The sequence below is a fragment of the Nicotiana tabacum genome, chromosome 16 (genome assembly GCF_000715075.1).
Source record: "Nicotiana tabacum cultivar K326 chromosome 16, ASM71507v2, whole genome shotgun sequence".
Taxonomy (NCBI): Eukaryota; Viridiplantae; Streptophyta; class Magnoliopsida; order Solanales; family Solanaceae; genus Nicotiana; species Nicotiana tabacum.
Genome location: NC_134095.1, coordinates 158,063,077 through 158,083,994, shown reverse-complemented (window position 1 = coordinate 158,083,994; position 20,918 = coordinate 158,063,077). Strand labels below are relative to the sequence as shown.

Below are 20,918 nucleotides of genomic sequence, written 5' to 3'. Positions count from 1 at the left end.
AACACTATGTGTTCCTTCTAACCCAATACATGTATTATCTAACTAAACACAAATCAAAACACTATGACTACTTTTCTTCTTCTTCTTCTTCTTCTTCTTCTTCTTCTTCTTCTTCTTCTTCAAAAGTATAGATTCTGTATCAGTCTCTTCACTTTTTTATCTGCCCTAAAGTAGCATATGCTCACAACCTCCCTTGCCAGTGCTTTATGTTCTCTGCTTGCACCCTCAAATATTCGAGTATTCCTTTCTCTCCATAGCACATGTATGTATTCAGCATACATCATTTTAAGTAACATTGCTGAAGCTGTCTTCCATTTTGAGTGATGAATGATGAGTTGGAAATACTGTATCCAAGTATTGGGAACAATGGAGTGGACTTGAGCCCATATAGATAAATTGTTCCATAATATGTTGGCATAAGAGCATTCTGCAAACAAGTGTTCTCTTGTTTCCTTATCAGCCTGGCACAACACACATGTCTCATCCATATGGAGACCCCATCTCTTCAGCCTATCTTTTGTTAGCAATCTTCCATGGTTCTGTAGCCACATAATAAATATGGCTTTAGGTCTAGCATTGTTCTGGAACATTAAGCATCTCCAATCCATCTTAGAGTGAGTTGGTATCAACTATAAATATATGTGCTTAATAATACTCTTTTGCTCATCTAGTGGCTTGTGAAGTTGATTGATTATATGTTTAGCTTCAAAGATCTTCCTGATCATCCAGCTTGCACTCTGAGGGATGCTCATATCATCAATCCTTTGCTTTTTAACATAATAAGCATGGATCCATTTGATCCACAGCTTATCTTGCTTATGAGTTAGATCCCAGTAGGTCTTGGAAATTGCAGCACTATTCCGCACCTGCAGATTGGTAAGGTTAAGTCCCCCTACAGATATAGGGAGACATACCTTTTCCCAAGCAAGCAATGATTTTTTGGTAAGCACATTTCCACCAGACCATAGGTAGCTTCTGCAGTAAGCCTTAATTAATTTGACAACCTTAACTGGAAGTGTAAACAACTGAGCCCAATAAGATTGTATTCCGAACATCACTGTTTGGACCAACTGAGCTCTACCAGCATAAGATAATTGTTTTGCTGTCCAAGATGTTATTTTTGCTACCATTTTAGTAATGAGGGGCTGCCACTGAAGAATGGATAGTTTTTTAGTGTCCAGTGGAACCCCTAAGTACTTAAAAGGTAATTATCCCTCAGTGTAACTAAGAGCTTGAACGACAGCTGCCTTTTGCATAGGATCCATGCCCCCACAATAGACTGCACTCTTTGACAAATTAGCATGTAATCCTGAGGTAGATTTGAATGTCCAGAAACAGTGATTGAGCCTTTGTACTAATTCTAGGTCACCTCTGACAAATAGTAATAGGTCATCCGCAAAACACAAGTGAGTGATACCAAGCTTGCTACATCGAGGGTGATATTTGAATTGTTTATCTTGCTTCAATCCTTTGAGTAGTCGAGTCAGATACTCCATAGCAATAGCAAATAAGAATGGTGACATTGGGTCTCCTTGACTCAAGCCCTTAGCTGCATTAAAAGGCTCTGCTGATTCTCCATTTAACAAGATAAAGTAATTAACTGTTGTCACACAAGCCATTATCTATTTTATAAACTTCTTAGGGAAAGCCAGTCCCTCAAGAACCTGCTCTAAGTATATCCATTCTACAGAATCATAAGCCTTCTGTATATCCACTTTTATCATGCATCTAGGAGAAATATGCTTCATGTTGTATGACTTAACCAGCTCATGAGTTAATATTATGTTGTCTGCTATTCTTCTCCCTGGAATGAAGCCTGATTGTGATTCAGAGATGATATGATTCATAACTTTTTGCATTCTTCCAATTATGACTTTGGCAACCAGCTTATACAATATTGTGCAACATGCTATAGGTCGATAATCCTTTACTGTGTCTGGGTTGGCAACTTTTGGCAGTAAAGTAAGAGTGGTGCAATTTATGGCCTTATATAGGTTCCCTATATCAAAGAATTCCTTCACTGCTTCACATACATGTTTCTTGATAATGGGCCATGATCTCTTGAAAAATAAAGCATTGAACCCATATATCCCTAGGACTTTACAGATCCCAATTGCATTCAGTCCTTCATAGATTTCAGCCTCTGTAACATTAGCACACAAATCTTTCTGCTGCATATGTGATAAACAAGGACCATTCCTCATGACCAATCTATTGATAGCTGGTAAGCTAGATGCTGTTGTTCCCATCAAAGATTTATAAAAGTGAACAAATTCAGCTTTGATTGCTTAACCTGTTAAGGAGTTGAGCTCAAGAATCTGCTTCTGAGTTTGCTTTTCCTTCATTATGGCTGTGAAATATTTGTTGTTTGAATCACTCAGTCTAATTCAAATAGCCCTAGACTTTTGTTGCAATGCACTTTCCTCTATCAATGACCACTTCTCCAATTAATGTAGGCATTCGTGCTCCTGATCATTTAGAGTATCAGAATAATGGCTCTGCATTATTTCTTGAATCTCTTTCAAGATTTCTCTGGCTTATGTAATCTTCTCTGAAACTCCTTTAAACTCTGTTGAGTTTAGTTGCTTAAAGACTGGCTTCAGTTGTTTCAGTTTAAAACACACATTCCTCATCTTTCCAACTGCCATAGTTCCGGCCCATCCTTGTGCTATAATTTGATTAAATTGTTCATGATCTGCCCAAATGTTGAAGAACCTAAAGGGAACTTTAATGTTGCTCCTTGGCACTCTCAGTGGTATAAGCATATGATTATGGTCTGAAATGAATGGTTCTCCATAGGTTACATTCAAGTGCCCATATTGCATCATCCACTCATCATTTGCAATTGCCCTATCAAGTCTGCTCCATGCTATGTCATCCCCTCTTTGGTTGTTGGTCCATGTGTAATAATCTCCCTTCCAAGGTATTTTAGTTAGCAGGAGATTATTGTAATATTTTGAGAAGTCCTTCAATTCAGCTATAGTTACAAGATTACCTTGCCTATCCTGAGTAGTTAGCACAACATTGAAATATCCACATATAAGCCAAGACATCTTGATCTTGGGAGCCATCTGTTCAAGTTGAGACCACAAAGTTTTCCTTTGATCTACTGTATTGAACCCATATACCACTATGAGCATACAAACCATATCATTCAATTTACCCGTCACCTGACAATGAATAAGTTGGGCTGCCTTTGCTATGTACTGAACTTCATAGCTTTTGGCATCCCACAGAATCCATATTCTCCTATTGATTGCTTCTGTATAGTTAGTTAGTCTATCCCATTTAGGAGCCACCTTGGTAGCTATAGACTGTGCTTTATTTTCTTTGACTCTAGTTTCTACTAAACCAACTAATCTAATTTGGTTATCTATGAGATACTGCTTAAGTTCTTTTTGCTTGTACCTCTTATTGATTCCCCTAACATTCCAAAATAGCCAAGTCATTGAGATACTATGAGTTCACCTCTATATCAGGAGGTCTAGCGTTCTCTTCCCCTTGTCCCTCTGCAGGCAAAGCTTGGAAACCATTCTTGGTCACTATCATCGCTGCTGCCTGTCTTGCCCATATGCTATTTCATGTTGTCTACTTGATTGATGTTCAAGCAATTTCTGACCTGAAGTGGATCCTTTTGCTCGCACCTGAGTCCATCCTGCTTGAGTATTCTCAGCAATTGCAATCTCAAGTTTCTGTTTGCCCCTTTCATTAGTTTCACTCTGTTGCAAAGGTTGTTGTTGGTTCTACATTTTCTCCACTGGTTATTGCTTTGCTTTTGGCTTCCATGCTTGAACCATCTTAGTATTATTTTTAAAATATATAATTAAGGGGGTTAAGTGAAATTTACTCTTACTTAAATTATTTCTTGATAGGGAAACATATAATTTTAAAAACATAGAAGTAGCAATAAACAATGTTTAATTTCTTAAATACACATGTACTTGTCACCATAAGATTTCTTGGATATTACCTAATGGGTTTCTAATTTGGTTCGTACTAACTACCACAAAAATTATGGCAGTAGTGAGAAGAATTGTCTGCAAATATGGTGTTGTCATATGGTTAATGATACTTGTTCTTTTTGAGCAATGATGTATATATTTGTAAACTCGAGGAAGGTTTTGGAGTTAAACTTTCTTTTCTTTATTTATTTAGATATTCACTGTGTCGACTAATTTAAAGTTGTGACGGACAAAACTCGCTAAAGGAGAAGCTCTCGATCCCCACTAAAAATTTATCCATTCTCCAAACTCAAACTCGAGATCGAGACCTCCAATTACAGTAGTTAAATTCTGTTGAGGATATAAATTTAGATGATGACACATAAAGAAGGATTATAGATGGCTGGTTTCACTAAAGGAAGGCATATATGGTAGGCAATGGTTTATTTTTAACAAAAGGATTCCCAGAAATGTGGCTTTTAACGAAAATAATGTTTATTTTTCGAGGAAAAAAATGTTTATTTTTCAACTTTTGCAGATTTACACGTTAGTAAACATGTGCTAGTATTTCTCTAGATCAGTAACTATTATTCCTCATATTCTTTGTTTTTCTGTAGGAAAAAAAAAAAAAAGGAAAACAAGATGCCAATTATACTGTTTTGGCTTGGATCATAATATAAGGAACTATTATGCTAAAATTTCTTTTCCAAGTAGGATAGTATTTTAAATTTTCTTAATATTTAATTCCCTCTAGTCGCAAAAACCACTATAACTATTAAGGAATCAAAACAAATTTTTCTTTAACTACCATTTTCGAATATGTTTAAAATACTTTTAACTACTATAAAAGTTATGAATTGTATATTTTTATTGAATTTTTAATCACACAATTATTCATGGATTCACACCTAAAAATTAGGTGCATTCACCCTCAGTAGTCAGTACCATAAAAATGCCATTTTCACCTAAAGAGAAAGTAAAATCCATATCTGTTTTTTTTATTTACTGGAAACATCATAGGAGTATTTCCTTGGGTTATTTCTTACTCTTTGAGTGATTTGACAATAGCATTATTTTCCTACGCTTTAAACTTTCTATTAAGCTCAAATAATACTCAATTTTTTGTTTATCTATTTAATATTGGAAAAATGCATAAGTACCCCTAACCTATACCCGGATTCTCAATTACACATATTTTTTTTTGCGAGAATCCTATTACCTCCTTAAACTTATTTTATATGAAATTATTTGCACCCTTAACACTGACGTGGCAGAGTGAGAAGTAAGAAAAAATGATTTTTAGATTATTTTTTATTCCTTTTTACCATTTTTTCTTACTTTTTTTTCCTTTTCCTTTTTCTTTGTCTTTTTTCTTTTACTTTTATTTCGTTTCTTCTCTAATTCCGGCAGATATTCATTCACCGGCGACTTTACCGTTTTTCTTTCATTTTTTCTTTTCACACACAAATTAAACTATCAAAAAGATCTATTCATAAGCAAAACAAAATACACTCAGATTTGAAGGAAAAAATTCATCAAACCTTCCCACACCGGAAAAAAAATGATGTATTGAAATTTTAACTGAAAAAAGTTTTCTCAGCTTATATTCGTTTTTATTTCTTTTGCTCTTCCTTCCACACATAATTTACACTTTCAAGTATATATATAAAGAAAACACACTTAGATCGGGATAAAAATATGTCGTCGGAAAAAATGGTGTTTGTAAAATTCCGACGACCACCATTTTATACCGCCGGTGACCAAAACAAAAGGAAAGAGAATGAAATAATGAAAAAAAAATGAGAATAATAAGGAAAAAAGATAAGAAAAAGAAGAAAGAATACAAAAAAATATGTGTGGGGGCGCGTGTAGCTCACCACTTGCCAAGAGTTTGGTTGTCTAGTTTTAGGGTGCAAATAATTCCATTCAACGTAAGCTTAAGGTGGTAATAGAATTTCCGCAAAGAAAAAGTGTGTAGTTGGGAATCCGGGTATAAGTTAGGGGTACTTATGCATTTTTTCATTTAGTATCCAATAGTCTAACTAATCAAAATTTATATCACTTAGATTTAATTCAAGGAAAAGGGGGTCTATGTGTCTATACATTAAAAATAATTGTGATAAATAATTTGGCAAACACTAAAAGCCTTTAGACTAGATGATAGTAGTTTAAAAAAGAAGTGATGCCTCCCGTCGCGTTAAAATTTTGGGTTTGAAATTGAACAAATTTATAAGTCATTGCGCCAGATATCTATAATCTTCAAATAAAAGGGGCATTACATAAGACAAAAGGGGAAAATAAAAAGGAATTAACTTGGCCTATTTGGTTGAACATTTTACGCTTGCCTCCATCCCTTTGTTCTATGCTATCATTTAGTCTTCAACTATCGTCTCTCCATTATATCTTCTCGTCTCTTTAGCCAACGATGTTGAGATTTTTAATCGTTTGCGGTTAATTTCTCTGTGAACGAACTGGATGCTCTGTTCAAGTACTTTGCAATGGCGTGAGAATGTCCGGCGCCGGCGGCCTCATCGGCGACGAAATTTGATATCAGTGAAGCTGCTTTAGATAGAGATATTGGCTTAGTTTTCGTTGGCTTACCTGAAACTGTTTTCATGGCGTTAGCTTAATTGATTGATTGGTCAATGTGGTAAGAAGACTTGTACTGTACCTTAGGGTTTGCATGAGAATGATTTTGGATTTATAAATGAGAACGGTAAGTGTAAAGGCTTGGGCTTGGCCCAGTTTGTTGAAGTGGACGCAAAGTGCACAAATAGCCGTTTTCATAGGCGGCTATTTGTGAAAATTAATAAATGAAATTAATAGTAACGTGTGAATCTCCAAAATCCAATAAATTCTTAGAATATTTACACAGAGATCATCTCGAAAATTCATAAACTCGTAAATATTCACAATATTATAACTAGTAAAAAAGTACACTGAGCTGTTGGGAAATATTAACCCTTCCACAATTTTCATAGGCGGAATTGTAGCCGATAAAGGGTGATCGATTAACACCCTTTGTGAAAAATTATAGTGTATATAGGCTGAATATTATAATTTTCATATATATATATTGAACATCCTTTGAAAAATTATACTATAAATAGGTTACATTTTATTCTTTTTTCCTATATATGGAACATTCTGGCCTATTGCCGGACCCTGCATGAATATGAGATGCTTTATGCACCGGGCTTGCCTTTTATACTATAACACTCTTGCGAAATTCCTAACTTCACCTCTGCTCGTATGCCCCTCACTAGGTCCTACTCGGTAGAGTGTAGAGACACGTATGAAATCAAGAGATGTCAAATTTAATCCACAAAAATTAACTTTAATATTTCCGAAAACTTTCCCATATCCTAAGAACATCTGATATTACAGTATATCCACGGACAACCGTTTGGCACAATAATTTAAAATTGGAATTTTTACATTTCTATACACTATATGAAACTATATTACCTTCCTTACTCAAGTTTTACTATAATTATATTTTATATATCCAATTACCATTTATGTACATTTTAAGGGAATTAATACGGATTCCCTTAAAATTCTCTGCTGCATGTGAAGCAGATTTAGCCCATGTTATCGGTTATTACATAAAGTGACACTTTTCATTATTAAAGTAACAATACGGCTTTAACAATACGATACATTAAAATTTAAGTAACAACTAAAACAAACATCATATTTAAAGTAACAATACGATACAATACAACATGTAACAACCATCCAAACATCGTATTTTAAGAAAAAATGTTTTTGAGTATGTTAGGCTCTAACGATGCAATTTCCATTAGATTAGGCAAGGTCAGCAATATATGAAGTATAGTTCTCTGTTACAGTCTTAGTAGCAAATAAATACGTAATAAAGCATATCCTACAGAGTGACCATTATCAGATGAATATAATGGAAAGGTATTGATAATGCCAAAATAATTCTTGGTCTCGCAGCTTGTCTCAACTCTCTTCTAATTGTGTCTATAAATGCTGGAAGGATTTATATTAAACTAAAACACTCTCAAAAAAAAATCTTAAAATTTCATAATCCATGTTTAAACAACCATTATACAATGTCCTAGATTAAATACACAGCAAGCCGGTCCCAAAGGCTCTTGTCACCAAAGGTAATCAAACATAAACCATCATCTTGGACGTTTAGTGCCAAGGGGAAAGGATACTCGCTGAGGAGTACCTTGAGGCACATCTGCCTTTTCATGAGAAACACTTGGAATTTGGGTTGGGGCTGGGTTGGGATCAGCACTTTCTTCATCCTCTTCCGTTTCTTCTGGTTGGCTAATTTGCTTCTTTGCAATAGCTAGCTGATAGTTTGGGTTGATCAATGTATCTTGTTCAGGAGGGAGTGATACTCCAGGCCCAGCAATTGATTTCGGCAATGGGATCTTGTTTCTGTTCCTAGCCAGCTCCAGTAGGACCTGATAAGCGAGACAAAATCATAATTTCTGAAATTCTGAAGAGTAAAAATTTGAGCGCAGAGGACAAGTGAGGTTTGCTCCAGTAGAAACTAGAAAGAGCACATCCATCCGAACCAAAAGATTGGGAGTTAGAGTTGCCAATGAAGCAAGGTCGGAAAGGGGCCACCATTGACTCCTAGGAAATGGGGTTTTTTTGGGGGGTGGCTGGGCTACCAAAAAAGAAAAAAAAGAAGGGAAAAAATACATATATGCACGGCAAAGTAAACATCCAATACCAAGTGCATGCTGGTTAATGATTAAATTAAAAATTTAATTCATCAAAAAAAGAGGTATCTATAAGTATTATGAGGCAGAAAGTGTCACAGATGGAAAACGAAGCTAGTTCTGTCAGATAGCAAGAGAAGTCGGGCATAGTACTTCTAGTCGCTTGTGGAATAGAGTCAATAAGAATGAAAATAAAATATTAATTCATAATTCATAGCTGAAAATGTTTTTACATAAGAAGTATTTAACCAAATGTCTCTCTACTCTGCAATGGAAGGAGTCATATCCAGTAAGTCCTACTCAACTAAATAGCTAAGAACAAGGTAGGTGCGAAAGAAATAATACCTAAAATATGTAACTTGATTTTTGGAGGTCCTTTGGTTTATAATAGCTAATGGTCTAACTTCCTTTAACTGGAGTATTCTACAAGTATTCAGTTTGATTTGTTCAAATCGTCGTCGTTTATTTGGTAGTCTATGCAGCCTTCTTTTGGTGATTATTCTAGGAAATTCTCTACGCGGGATTAAATGTTATTTTACTACTTTTCTTGTTATCTTTTAACCAATATCCTGATAATACTATGAATGCTAAAAAGGTTAGCCAGCTAAGCATCACAAAAATGATCCAGAAAAGCAAAACTTTTCAGACCTCGAATTGCCAGAACCCATTCACCCCTAAAATTATTGCAGAAATTTCAGCATCTTCTGCTCTTCATATAACTGAAAATTTTCCACACAACTAACCCAATATTCAGCCACCAATTGCTCCTCATCAACTCCTGAAAGCCACGGTAATTAACCACATACAATCGCACCAAATTATGACCTAGAAATATAGGTTGTAATTGTTGATATTTTTTCATCTCTCCAGTGAAATCTCTTTTTTGTTTTGGGTCTCCAGTGATATCTCCATGTTTCACAAAGGAACCATATTTACTGCAAGCCTATCATTTTAGCCACTATATAATACTTCGTTTCGGTGTCTCGTTTTTACTTTTCCTTCCTAGATAAGAAAAGGCTAAATATTATCAATTTCACCACACACTTAAGAGGTCTCTAAGAAAGGTACGAATCTTACGCCTCGGAATAATGAATTATCAGCACAACAAGAAGGGTCTGATAAGATTTAGTACCTCCCGCGGCGGGGGTTGTGAGAAGCTGAAATTAACTTTCGACTGAATGGCAAGCTTGATATCATCAGAGTCAATGGCAGCTTTCCCTGCATGCTCTGAGTAGACCTGAGCATCTGAGAGTACATCAACAACATACCGATACCACAATTCTAAGAATTGATGAACAACTCGAGGCTCAAAATCATCAACACCCATTGATTTTAGCAACGTTTTCACAATCTTTGCATCCCTTGGCAAGTCCTCTTCCCCGCCTTCAGCCATTTCTTTGAAGGCTCAACCTTACATAGAGCCAAAATTCACCTTCAGAGTCGTTTCCTACACGTCAGTAATGCCTCTTTAGTGCTAACAAAGAATAGCAGAAACAACATATCCCCATTGTAGATTCAGGAATCAAGCTCACAACTGGCCCAAAAATGTGCTACTAATCATCAAATACCAAAAAGCTTGATCAAGCAATAAAAAGAAGAGCAAAACCACTTATTTTAGTTATTAGTATACCTGGAAAAGAACCAGCACCTGCTATAAAATCCAGTCTACTATTTTTTTTATAAGTAAGAGAATTCTATACAACAAACCGATCAGTTTGGGATTGAAGCATTATTGTTGATAGAGTATTTCATATACACCTGCTAAAGTAAGCACTAAATTAGGTTTACTAAAAAATTACAACTCTTCGTTTTATGCTCGACCGGATACGTCTGACCACGAAGGATTAGACAAAATGCTCACAATTCAAGGGGTACAAAATGCTCAAACTTGAAAGCAAAACTTTTACAACCATTTCTCTTTTCTTATTTGCGTATATACTTTAGACTGAACAGAAGAGATTGCAGCAAAAGAGACTAGGTTTCTCTTTAATGAAAGAGAAATGGAAAGAGAGAGTGTGAGCGTGTATGTGTGTCGCCGGTGGAAAGGGAACTCACCGGAGAAGTCGCCGACGGTGCTGGGATAGCCGGAAGAGGGCAACGACTTGAGCGAACTGGAAGAGATTTCGATTTGGGGATTCGGAAAATACTACTCCTACTAGTTTTGAGTTTTGACGGGTTGGAGAAATTTGAGACCCTTTTTTTTATTTGACCCGATTTATCAAACTCGTTAATTGGATTTAAAATTTACAGAAAAAGAAGATAATTTTGAAATTTTTCAATCATAAACATGCAATAACATTTATATATATATATCATATCAATAAGAATAAAATAATAAATTTAAAGTTAAATTATTTTTGCGACATATTATTATGGTGGAAATGACGTCAGGTAGCCACTTTTGAGTATGCTATTTAAAATATATTTATAATTTACAATGTATTTAAAGATTAGCCAATTCGTTCAAACTTCAGAACGTCGTATCATAATGTTCGAAAATTATATCCAGAAACTCGAAACCAATGTCCTGAATTTTAAATTAGCAGTTCAGAAATTCGGGACACTTAGTCCTGGATTTCAAATTAACAGCTTAAAAATTTAGGACATTAAGTCCTGAAATTCAAATTGGTAGCTCAAAAATCTAGGATACTTAGTAACGAAGTTTCGATAAATTGACTAATCTTTAAATACATTGTAAATTATAAATATATTTTAAATAGGAGGCTTAAAAGTGGCTACCGGTGCACTTCACCCATTAATATGTGCTAACGAATGAATTCTTATTTTTACTATTCAACTAGGACTCATGCCTCTAGGCTCCAGCTAATGGAGGAAAAAAAAGCTGTCATTAAGAATTTATTTAGAAAATGGAGTCAAGTTTTTTCAATTTGACTACCTTAATCTGTAATGGGAGAGGTTTCCCAGAGCAATTGGATTTTAGCGCTTAGAAAGGAAGTCTATCAACAGTCATTTTAACAATTCAGTGTCTAAAGCCAGAACTTTTTCTCACTATTTTAAGCCAGAACACTTGAAAAACTCTTGATCCATGCGAAACTTGGAATTTAGGTGTAAATACATTGCTGATATCCATCAAATATGACATGCTTTATGTTTTAAAGAACAATTATGGTAAATGATTTTGGTACGAGGGATAAGGGATAATTAATCCCGGAATTAAATTTGAAATGAGATTAACCCACGTTTGGTTGGGATGAAATCATGGTATAACTAATTCCGGGATTGTAGTATTTTTTTTTATCCCCATGGGAAGGTAAGATAACTAATCCCGGAATAACTAATCATGAGATAACTTGCTTGCTTCCCAACCAAACGACCCCTTAGTTCCTTCACGATGCTCATCTCTTTTTCTCTTGGACAGTACAGTGTGAGACAACTATGAGTACTACAATCATACACAAAGCACAAGTGAAGCAGCACAGAAATGAAGCAACTTCACAGAGTTGCAGAAATGAGATGCACTTCATATATTCATTTCCTGTAAAGCTAAGTGTAATTTGCAACAATTGGGGTGGCAATAATATTATAAGAATTTGTTCAAGTTCAAAATTCTCTTTTTCTCAACATTTAATATATAATTCCCTAATTTAAATGAGATCTAACATTTCCTAGCGATGAATTCACATGTGAATATATCATCCAAGGTCGATAAAGACTTCCCAGCACCCAAGACTGGAACGATATTTAAAATAGGCTCAGCATTTACTTTAACTCTTTGACTCATCTGAGCAAATTCATTATAAACATCAGTGAAGATTTGAGACAATGTTCCATGAGGGATATTAAGGCTACTTGCGAAGTAGAGCCTGAAATTCTGCAAAAGGAGAGACCTGTGTCAGAGGACTAGAATACTTTATCAGGGACGAGGGAAGGGGTCTAGAAAAGGGCAAACTGTAAAAGAAAGATCTTCATCTTCTGAAAATTTGTGAAATCAAAATGTTGGGTCGGGGAAAGAAACTTACCATTACGTCGTCCCAAGAGAAATTATTCTCCAAAAGGACTTTATCAAGACGATAAATACAAAATCTTGCGATCATTATGACTTGTTCCTTTTCAACAGGACCTTTGGACTTGACACTGGCATGACCTGCAACATTGGCCAGGGAGCAGATTTTTCCTGCAAGCTCTTCAGTAACTGAAAGAATTGCTGTGCATACTTTCCCATAAGCAACACATTTCTGAAGGCAAAAGTCATGCCACGTTTCATACTCAAAGCCCCAATAACCTTGTCCTGTGGATTGATACTGCATGGCATGGTCACTTGGAGCCGACATATACTCCCCAGTGTAAAGCATGGGCTTCACTTCAACCAGTGCTCTACATAGAGGAACTGTACTCAATAAAATGTTTGACGAGAAACATAGACAAATAACAGGTCATTTTGTTCTCGGGTCATACTAACTGGAAGAAAGACAACCACCATAATAAGAAGCACAAATACAGGAAATAAAACAGTTATAGCAGATACCCGACTACTTCACAGCTAACTATCCGCATCACAGTTCTTGGAAGCGCAAACATTAGAGTGTCATTTTATACTATGGTCAATGGAGCATCCCAAACACAGATTACCTTTTTGGCAGATCAGGAACAAGAATATATAGGAAAATTGGATCTAGGACTTTGGACTTCTTTGCGCCCTCAGCATGGAGCGACTTCATTTGATTAAGAAGTGCTTCTGCCTTGTTCTGAACAACAACTCTTTCTGATGTTTCTATGGATGCTGAACAATATATGACAAAGACTATGGCTGATGTAGATATTGAACAATTAAAGCTTCTAGCCACAGCTTCACTGTTTTCCAGTGCCTGTTCAAGTTCAGCAACTGGACCTCCTTCACAGAGCACCATTGTTGCTGGGTCAAGCCCCAGCTGTCCTGCCATGTGTAGGATGTCATTGTGCAATGTAGCCTACAACATAATGATGTGGTAAATGAATCAGAAGCTTGATAATTCTCCTGAGTCTTGATAGCAATTGAAACTAGAGATATCTAGTTAACTATATGCTTTATATCCAAGTAAGAAGCAAGACAGATTTAAAAATGATAACCATGTTGCCCAGGAATGACATGAATGGTATAGTACTTGAAAGATCAGTACCTGGCTGTATGGACCAATACAACTAGGGGCCCAGCAAGAAATGCTTTGTACATGCAAGACCTTTTTAGTAGGATCATTTGCCACTAAAACTTCAATATATGCCCTCCCTAAACCAACTAGCAATAGAGGGAGCTCAATGGTAGACCGTGATGGTACACCAAAACGACACTTCTCCTGAGTAATATATCTGACATAGGTTTCATTTGCCACTGCAAACTCATCCATATCGGCAATATAAAGATGGATATATAGTACATTTTCCCAAGAGGAACCATTTTCCACGAGTAGAGCTTCAATTCTCATTAAAACAACCTCCAGATCCTCCCGCAAATCTGGCAATCACAAGGCTAAAAGCATTGGAAACTAAAAAGATACAGAGGAGACATGAGAGGAACTAGATCAGAGAGAGAATTCAACATATAGCACAATACCAGATACGATCCACCTACAACATAAACCTTCTATACAGTAACTCGATGTTTTTACCTGCTGAATTTTTACACGAATCTTGGAGCCAGCAAGAAATAGAAAAGATATCATCCTTCTTTGTTTTTGAAAATTTGAGCTCCTCCTTACTGACATCTGGTCGCTTAGAGCTTACAGCAACAAATCCGCCAACAGCTTCACCATCTTGTTGGGCATCTCCATGCACTTCAAATACTTTATCCACGTTCTCCTGGAAGACATTGCTGCCTTCATCAATGGCATTTGAAGATATTGACTCTACCTTCCTTTCGAGATGGAATGCCAGGGGATGGACGATGCCAACAGGGGCTATGGCATCTGAAGAATGCAAGACGATTTGAAATTCATCCAGCAGAATCCGCGCATTCTGCGAGAGTAAAAAATAAGACATGTGATAAACAAGAAACGTAACTAACACTAGATCCATATTCTCCGACTCTCTGCCACATCATTTTTACTTCACTTGATTTTTGAAGTTCAAATTGAGCTTTGCTCAGCCATTTCTTGGACTGCGCAATGCAATTTTGCCCACCAAAACTAAAATGAATAATAAATCCCCACAAAAAATACATAACTAGATGCATAAATTATGTACAATCACACAATCAATATTCAATTTGACTTATGAAATGAAACCTAAACAAAAATCATGGAACAGATGAAGTAGAATGTTCCCCAAAGCACTGATAATACTATATCACAGAATTAGTAATAAAGCTAGCTTCTCTTTGAGAACATATAGTGCAACCATATGCTTCCTGCCAAGGACCATCCAGAGAGAGAGAGAGAGAGAGAGAAAGAGAGATGAAATACTTGCTTTAAACAGAGGGCAATCAAGGGTTAATGATTCATATTCTCCACCTTCACCACAGACATTTATTCCATATAACCTGCCAAAAACAGACATAAAAATGCGGAAAATTGAAGTAAACTAATGCCCAAATTTTTGCTAACTGTATCATACTCTTTTAGCTTGTGGAGATGGGACTCCAGATATACTAGCTCTTTTCCCAAGTGTTTTGAGGGGTCCAATCCAATAGCAGCAACCTAAAAGATTCAAAAGTACAGCAAGTAAACAAAGAGAAAAAACATCACTAATCATCCAGCTTACAAGAAGTTGAGAGACACGTCTATCCTAAGGTGCATTTATAAGGAAGAGAACACTTAAACAATAGCAAGCAGCCACTTGTGCCACACACAATGCCCTACAGCTGAAAAGAACTTTTGGCTCTGTCATCTCTGTCACTGAAAAGATCATTAGTTTTTTTTTTAATATCTAATATGGAGTTATGAGCATGTAAACCAATTGATTTCGCAGAGATCTGACACTTCTGAAAGATGAATGCTTTCTTAAATTATATACCTATGCTCCGCGAATGTCAAATATCATATTTCTGAATTGGAATATGATAGAAAGATAAAATTCAACTCACTTCTGGGAAATAATCGAAATTCAAAGAATTAGTATCTCCAGTTTCTAGCTAAGATTCTGGAGCAAAGAAAATGGATTTATTGCACATCTGTTTGTAAGAATGGGGAAAAGGTGAATTTCAGGTTTTAGAGGTGATATTTTGTGCATAACACAAGATAAATATATATGCGTTCTCATATACATGCACTGACTGGGTCGTGTACCTCGTCAAGAAAACTCTAAAGAACAAGATAAACTTTAATAAGCGAATCAAAATACAACTTCAGCTAGCAAGTAGTGTAACAGCAGCTTACTCAGCATCTTTAGTTTCTTTCTTCCATAGATATTAATTTTATGAAAAAGTAAGAGTTTTTTTCTACTCTTTGTCCTACAATAAACCTTCAAGCTAAATCTGTTTGGTTAACAAGAACAAGTCTCCACGTTTTCTCATTCTATATATAAATGAGATTTTGATGGCATTGTTAATCCCAAATTTAGGTGGTTCCCTCAAATCTCAAGCCATCCACTGATTACTCTGTTCCTCAAGAAAAAGGTAGAGTGAGTGAGTGACAGAGAGAACTCCATCCCAAGAGATGCAATCATAAACCCCCAGAAGTATAATAATTACATGAGAAATCTCAAATAGAAAGAGCTTAGAGATCCCTACCTTCACTAGTATTGCAATAATTCCACTTCTTATCTGCCGGGCGTGGGGGGGACAAAAAGAAAAGAAGAGAACTTCAGCTCAAACTTGGAACTGCAATGAATTTCTATATTTCTAGTTCTATCACAAATTTACCATTTCCTGTAGAAGAAATGATTGGTCTTGCTTCCATAGGTATGCCAAAGAAACAAGCCCTAACCTTGAACATACACTTTCCACTCGTAATCTCTGGTAGTCAGATGCAATTGCACCAGAAGATACTGCAGCAACAGATGGTATCTGTCTTTTTACCTCATTCAACAGTATAAACATATCTTCAACTTCATCACCAGGAGTCATACTGTAGCTTAGGTCATGATGCCTGTGAAATCAAACCAGAAAAGTTACAAATAAATATTAAGCTGTAGGTATGTTAGCTTCTTTCAACATCTATATCTTATTCAAGTTAACAATTACATTGCTAACAGCTTACAGAGATTATTCAGGCAGCAGTATTAGAAAAACAATTATTTGCCCATTCTATCTGCCTTTTTAAATAGAATAAAGCAAACCAAAACTAAGATAATTTCACATCTCCATTCTTTTGACAAGATATAAACTTCAACTGCCCAGTTCTTATAAGTATACCCAAGTAATAGATTTTTCCAAATTAGGCAGTTGGTTGCAAAAAAGATTTCCTGCAAAAGGGCTTGCCTTGTGGATCCTTGAATTCGCCTCCGGAATAATGGGAGTCCCATGCATTTTGCATAGCTAACAACTATCTGGTGCCCAACCTGTAGATAAAGTTAGCAAACATTCTAAATGAAATGGTATCAAGGAGAGGAGAAGAATATCTAATTCCATTCTTAGTTAACAAAACTTATAATCACAATTCTATTAATTAATAAAAGAAAGAGAAGAAATAGATATTAAGAAGTGGATCAACCATACTCATTATTAATTAACTTCTCCTGCAATCTAAACAATCAATTAACTATGCCTCAATATGAAATTAGCTCGGACTTGGCCATATGAATCCTCTGTATCCACTTAGTTGTATTCAGGTCTCTGTTGTACCAATACTAAATAATGTGTCTTTTATGCAAATTAAGTTATCTCTAAGTCTCATATTTATCCTTATAAGCACATAAACACTAACAAGAATAAAAGGAATACTAATAAACACAAAACATATGAGACTTAGAGATTCCTTAATTTGCAAGAAGGAAGGGGGGCTGGTCATTAGGAACCTAAGAATTCAGAACCACAGCTTAATGATGAAATGGCTCTGGAGATTTGCTTCAAGTGAACACTCACTGTGGAAAGATGTCATTAGAGTGAAGTATGGAATGGAAAGCAATTGGACTACCAACTCTACAACCAGTCCTTATGGTATCAGTCTATGGAGATCAATCAGGAACTTGTGGCCAAAGTTCAGAAACAAATCTAGATTCAAGGTGGCCAATGAAATGAAAACTTCTTTCTGGGATGACACCTGGCTAGGCCAATGTCCTTTGAAACAGACTTTCCCAGAAATTTATAGTCTGAACCAGCAACAAGGAGCAACTGTGGGAGATGTATGGTCAAACCAAGGATGGAACCGTAGCTATAGAAGATTATTCAATGACTGGGAGATCGTCAGGCTAACAGAATTCTACAACACCTTGGATCAATTCAAAGGGACATCCCCTGAAGATTGTATGTTCTGGCAAAGGGATAAGCAAGGTAAATTCTCAGTCAAGTCTGCCTATAAGTAATACAACACCTCTAATAATCAGATTGGAAGTTAGCCTTGGAAACTAATTTGGAAAGTTAAAATTCCATACAAAGTTGCTTGCTTCATGTGGTTGCTAGCCAGAAAAGCAGTCTCAACTCTTAACTCAGGATAATCTTATCAAGAGGGGCTTCCACCTATGCTCCAGATGCTACCTATGTGGAGAAGAGGCAGAGACAATCAACCATCTTTTTTTGCACGGCAGGATAACAGAACAAATTTGGACGATTTTCATTAACTTGAAAGGAATCATGTGGGTAATGCCAAGAAGTATTATTGAACTTCTAGAATGCTAGAATAGACTCGGCAGCTCCCCTAATCAGAAAGAGAGATGGAAGATTGTCTCAGCTTGCATTTGGTGGATTGTTTGAAAAGAGAGAAACCAAAGATGTTTTGAAGATAGACATAGTACAATCCAGAGGATGAAAATGCATTGTTTAGCTTTTTTTTATTTTTGGTGTAAGCAAGAGTATATGGAAGATCTAGAATCTTTTGTTGATTGTTTTAGGATCCTTGTAAGGACTTGAGAATCTTCCTGTACCACCCTTTGTAATTATGGTTAATTATACCTGTTTTGATACAGTTAATATATATGCAACAAATGTTACCATATCAAAAAAAAAAATTAAACACAAAACATAATGTAAGTGTAACATCAACTAACTCTTAATCCCAACTATTGGATCCCCCATATGGATAAATGGCTTATGCTGCATTCTGTTTCTAGCTAAGTCTGCACTGACTCTCAGAGATATTAGGTCCTTTGAAATAACTTACCGCCATATGTTTTTGGGTCTATGTCATTCCTTTTAGCGCCTTTAATCATCACATTGTCACACCTACTAACCGCTGCATCTTTAATCATCACAGTATCCCCTAGGTCATACCCCTTGTACTGTCTATGAGATGTGATTATTTACTTCTTGAATCTTATACAACCGCATATACGCCTTAATATCTGAACTTTTACGGCATTTCCTCTCGTGTAGGTGTTGCCCTTACAATCCCAACATTCAAAGCATTGCTGCTCTCACAGCTATTTTATCAGTGTCAAGATATTTTCTTGGGATAAAAATTAAGTAGAGAAAGTTGCTTCTTTTTTAATTAGAATCTCCAAGCAACAAACGAGATCTCCCTCAATCACAAGCAAAAAAAAAAGAAAAAAGAAAAGGAAAACAAGTTCAACCACTTCAAGAAATTAGCAGCCTATAACTACCCAAAAGATCCAAATATATGGTTTATAAAGCTATAATCAGATTGAGTTTTGCAAGTTAAGGCTGTTTCCCTTAAGCGTCAGTGCCTTTTTCACATACATTTAAAATGAATTTCTCTACTTCAACACCTCTTCAATAAGAAAAGTCAAGCTATGAGAAATCCTCTCTATATTATGCATAGAGAGAATTCACATAATGGACTTCAAGTACTCCCGCTATCCCAATTTATGTAATACTCTTTTCTTTTTTAGTTTGTCCAAAAAGAATGATATTTTTCCATATTTAGAAATAATTTAACTTTAAACTTCTCATTTTACCCTTAATGAAATTGATTTATGGCGTCACAAATATGTGGCTTATTTTACCACAAGTTTCAAAAGTATTTATCTCTATCTTAAACTTTGTGCCTGGTCAAACACCGCCACATAAATTGGAACGAGGGAGTATTACTTTTCTTTTTAACTTGTCCAAAAAAGAATGACACATTTTTGTATTAAAAATAATGTAACTAAAAACTTTTTATTTTATCCTTAATGAGAGCCACAAGTTTCAAAAGTCACTCTCTTCTTTAAACTCTGTGCTCAGTAAACAAACTCATATAAATTGTGCTCGGTCAAACAACATCACATAACTTGGAAGGAGGGAGTAATAGAACGTGTTGATTGACTGAGAATTACAAAGCTAACCGCATTATCGCTATGTAACAAAGAGAAGAAGAAACAGAAGCTCACAGTTTGATACATGTAGCTATCAAGCTCATCGGTTGCATCATCCGCGGGAATCAAATTAGCCAACGCAACAATCTGAAAGATTACCACAATAATAATAAATGTGAAAAGCATGTAAATTTAACAAACACAAAGGTAAAGAGACAAAAATTGAGTACCTCGTGACCATAATGAATGCATTTCATCATGGCAAAGCAACTGTCTTTGCCGCCACTGACTAAAGCCACGACTTTCATATTGTTTACCGGCGACGAGAAGTGGCGCTGTTTCCGACCTGTCGCCGAGAAATGATAGCGCCGGCGAAGTAGGGTTTTTGAAATAACGGTGATTGTACGCTGTTTGTTTGTCTTTGTTTGACTTCAGTACTGAGGTCATATACGTGGATATTTTTGGGTTCTGTGATTCGTACGTTTTGTTGGGCTCTTGCCATTTTTGCAAGGATTGAAGACAGTGTAATTAATTTTTACCCAATGAAAATAAAGTTACCATTAATTTTCCTTTTTCCACATAAAAGTTAACAAAACTTGAATTAAAATAGTTCAAGTTAATTAAATCTCAATTATCGTTAAGTAAAGTCTGATACTATATGTTTAGAGGGGAAGAGGCTTACCTATACCTAATACAAGTAAAATATTAGTTATGCCATGTCGTTTTACTATCATTTGACTGTTATGGAGACTATTGCTTCTCTTCAATATATAATAGTGACTAAAGTTTAGCTTATCCGTTGAGTTAATTGATTAATAACCACTAGGGATTTTTTCCATTAGATACAAAATTACTGAGCTAGACCCAACTGCGAATCCAATTGGCCTTTTGACATGTGATTAGGATTTAGGGAAGTTAACGTGAAGCTTAATTAGCAAGCTTAAAAAACTTAATAGAGGCAAAACCAATGGCATAATCTATCCTCTCT

At 35.8% G+C, this 20,918-nt stretch overlaps 4 protein-coding genes across 4 annotated transcripts; all 4 read right to left on the bottom strand.

Moving 5' to 3' along the window:
• Window positions 1–119: 119 nt before the first annotated feature.
• Window positions 120–608, bottom strand: LOC107831425 (uncharacterized). The gene has a single exon (XM_016659183.2). The coding sequence runs from the start codon at window positions 606–608 to the stop codon at window positions 120–122; it is 489 nt and encodes a 162-aa protein (XP_016514669.1).
• A 1,929-nt stretch (window positions 609–2,537) lies between these two features.
• LOC142170480 (uncharacterized) lies at window positions 2,538–3,449 on the bottom strand. The gene has a single exon (XM_075232398.1). The coding sequence runs from the start codon at window positions 3,447–3,449 to the stop codon at window positions 2,538–2,540; it is 912 nt and encodes a 303-aa protein (XP_075088499.1).
• Window positions 3,450–7,831: 4,382 nt separating this feature from the next.
• Window positions 7,832–10,862, bottom strand: LOC107831428 (transcription initiation factor TFIID subunit 9). The gene is made up of 3 exons (XM_016659188.2): window positions 10,706–10,862; window positions 9,783–10,097; window positions 7,832–8,386 (listed from the first exon to the last, which is right to left on the bottom strand). The coding sequence occupies exons 2-3, from the start codon at window positions 10,041–10,043 to the stop codon at window positions 8,096–8,098; spliced, it is 552 nt and encodes a 183-aa protein (XP_016514674.1). The 5' UTR covers window positions 10,044–10,097; window positions 10,706–10,862; the 3' UTR covers window positions 7,832–8,095.
• Window positions 10,863–12,111: 1,249 nt separating this feature from the next.
• Window positions 12,112–20,413, bottom strand: LOC107831427 (diphthine--ammonia ligase). The gene is made up of 12 exons (XM_016659187.2): window positions 20,161–20,413; window positions 20,006–20,077; window positions 17,001–17,080; window positions 16,443–16,668; window positions 16,311–16,343; window positions 15,197–15,279; window positions 15,050–15,122; window positions 14,254–14,599; window positions 13,768–14,099; window positions 13,241–13,578; window positions 12,631–12,985; window positions 12,112–12,482 (listed from the first exon to the last, which is right to left on the bottom strand). Exons 1-12 carry the CDS (start codon window positions 20,236–20,238, stop codon window positions 12,267–12,269), a joined length of 2,232 nt encoding a protein of 743 aa, XP_016514673.1. The 5' UTR covers window positions 20,239–20,413; the 3' UTR covers window positions 12,112–12,266.
• Window positions 20,414–20,918: the final 505 nt, after the last annotated feature.

Coding starts and splice junctions, on each gene's coding strand:
- LOC107831425 (XM_016659183.2), bottom strand. CDS start 608: ATGGATTGGAGATGCTTAATGTTCCAGAACAATGCTAGACCTAAAGCC.
- LOC142170480 (XM_075232398.1), bottom strand. CDS start 3,449: ATGACTTGGCTATTTTGGAATGTTAGGGGAATCAATAAGAGGTACAAG.
- LOC107831428 (XM_016659188.2), bottom strand. CDS start 10,043: ATGGCTGAAGGCGGGGAAGAGGACTTGCCAAGGGATGCAAAGATTGTG. Junction 8,387..9,782: donor CACAACCCCCGCCGCGGGAG/GTACTAAATCTT, acceptor CTCGCTTATCAG/GTCCTACTGGAGCTGGCTAG.
- LOC107831427 (XM_016659187.2), bottom strand. CDS start 20,238: ATGAAAGTCGTGGCTTTAGTCAGTGGCGGCAAAGACAGTTGCTTTGCC. Junction 15,280..16,310: donor TTATTGCAATACTAGTGAAG/GTAGGGATCTCT, acceptor TGAATCTTTTAG/GTTGCTGCTATTGGATTGGA. Junction 14,600..15,049: donor TTGATTGCCCTCTGTTTAAA/GCAAGTATTTCA, acceptor TTACTCTCGCAG/AATGCGCGGATTCTGCTGGA.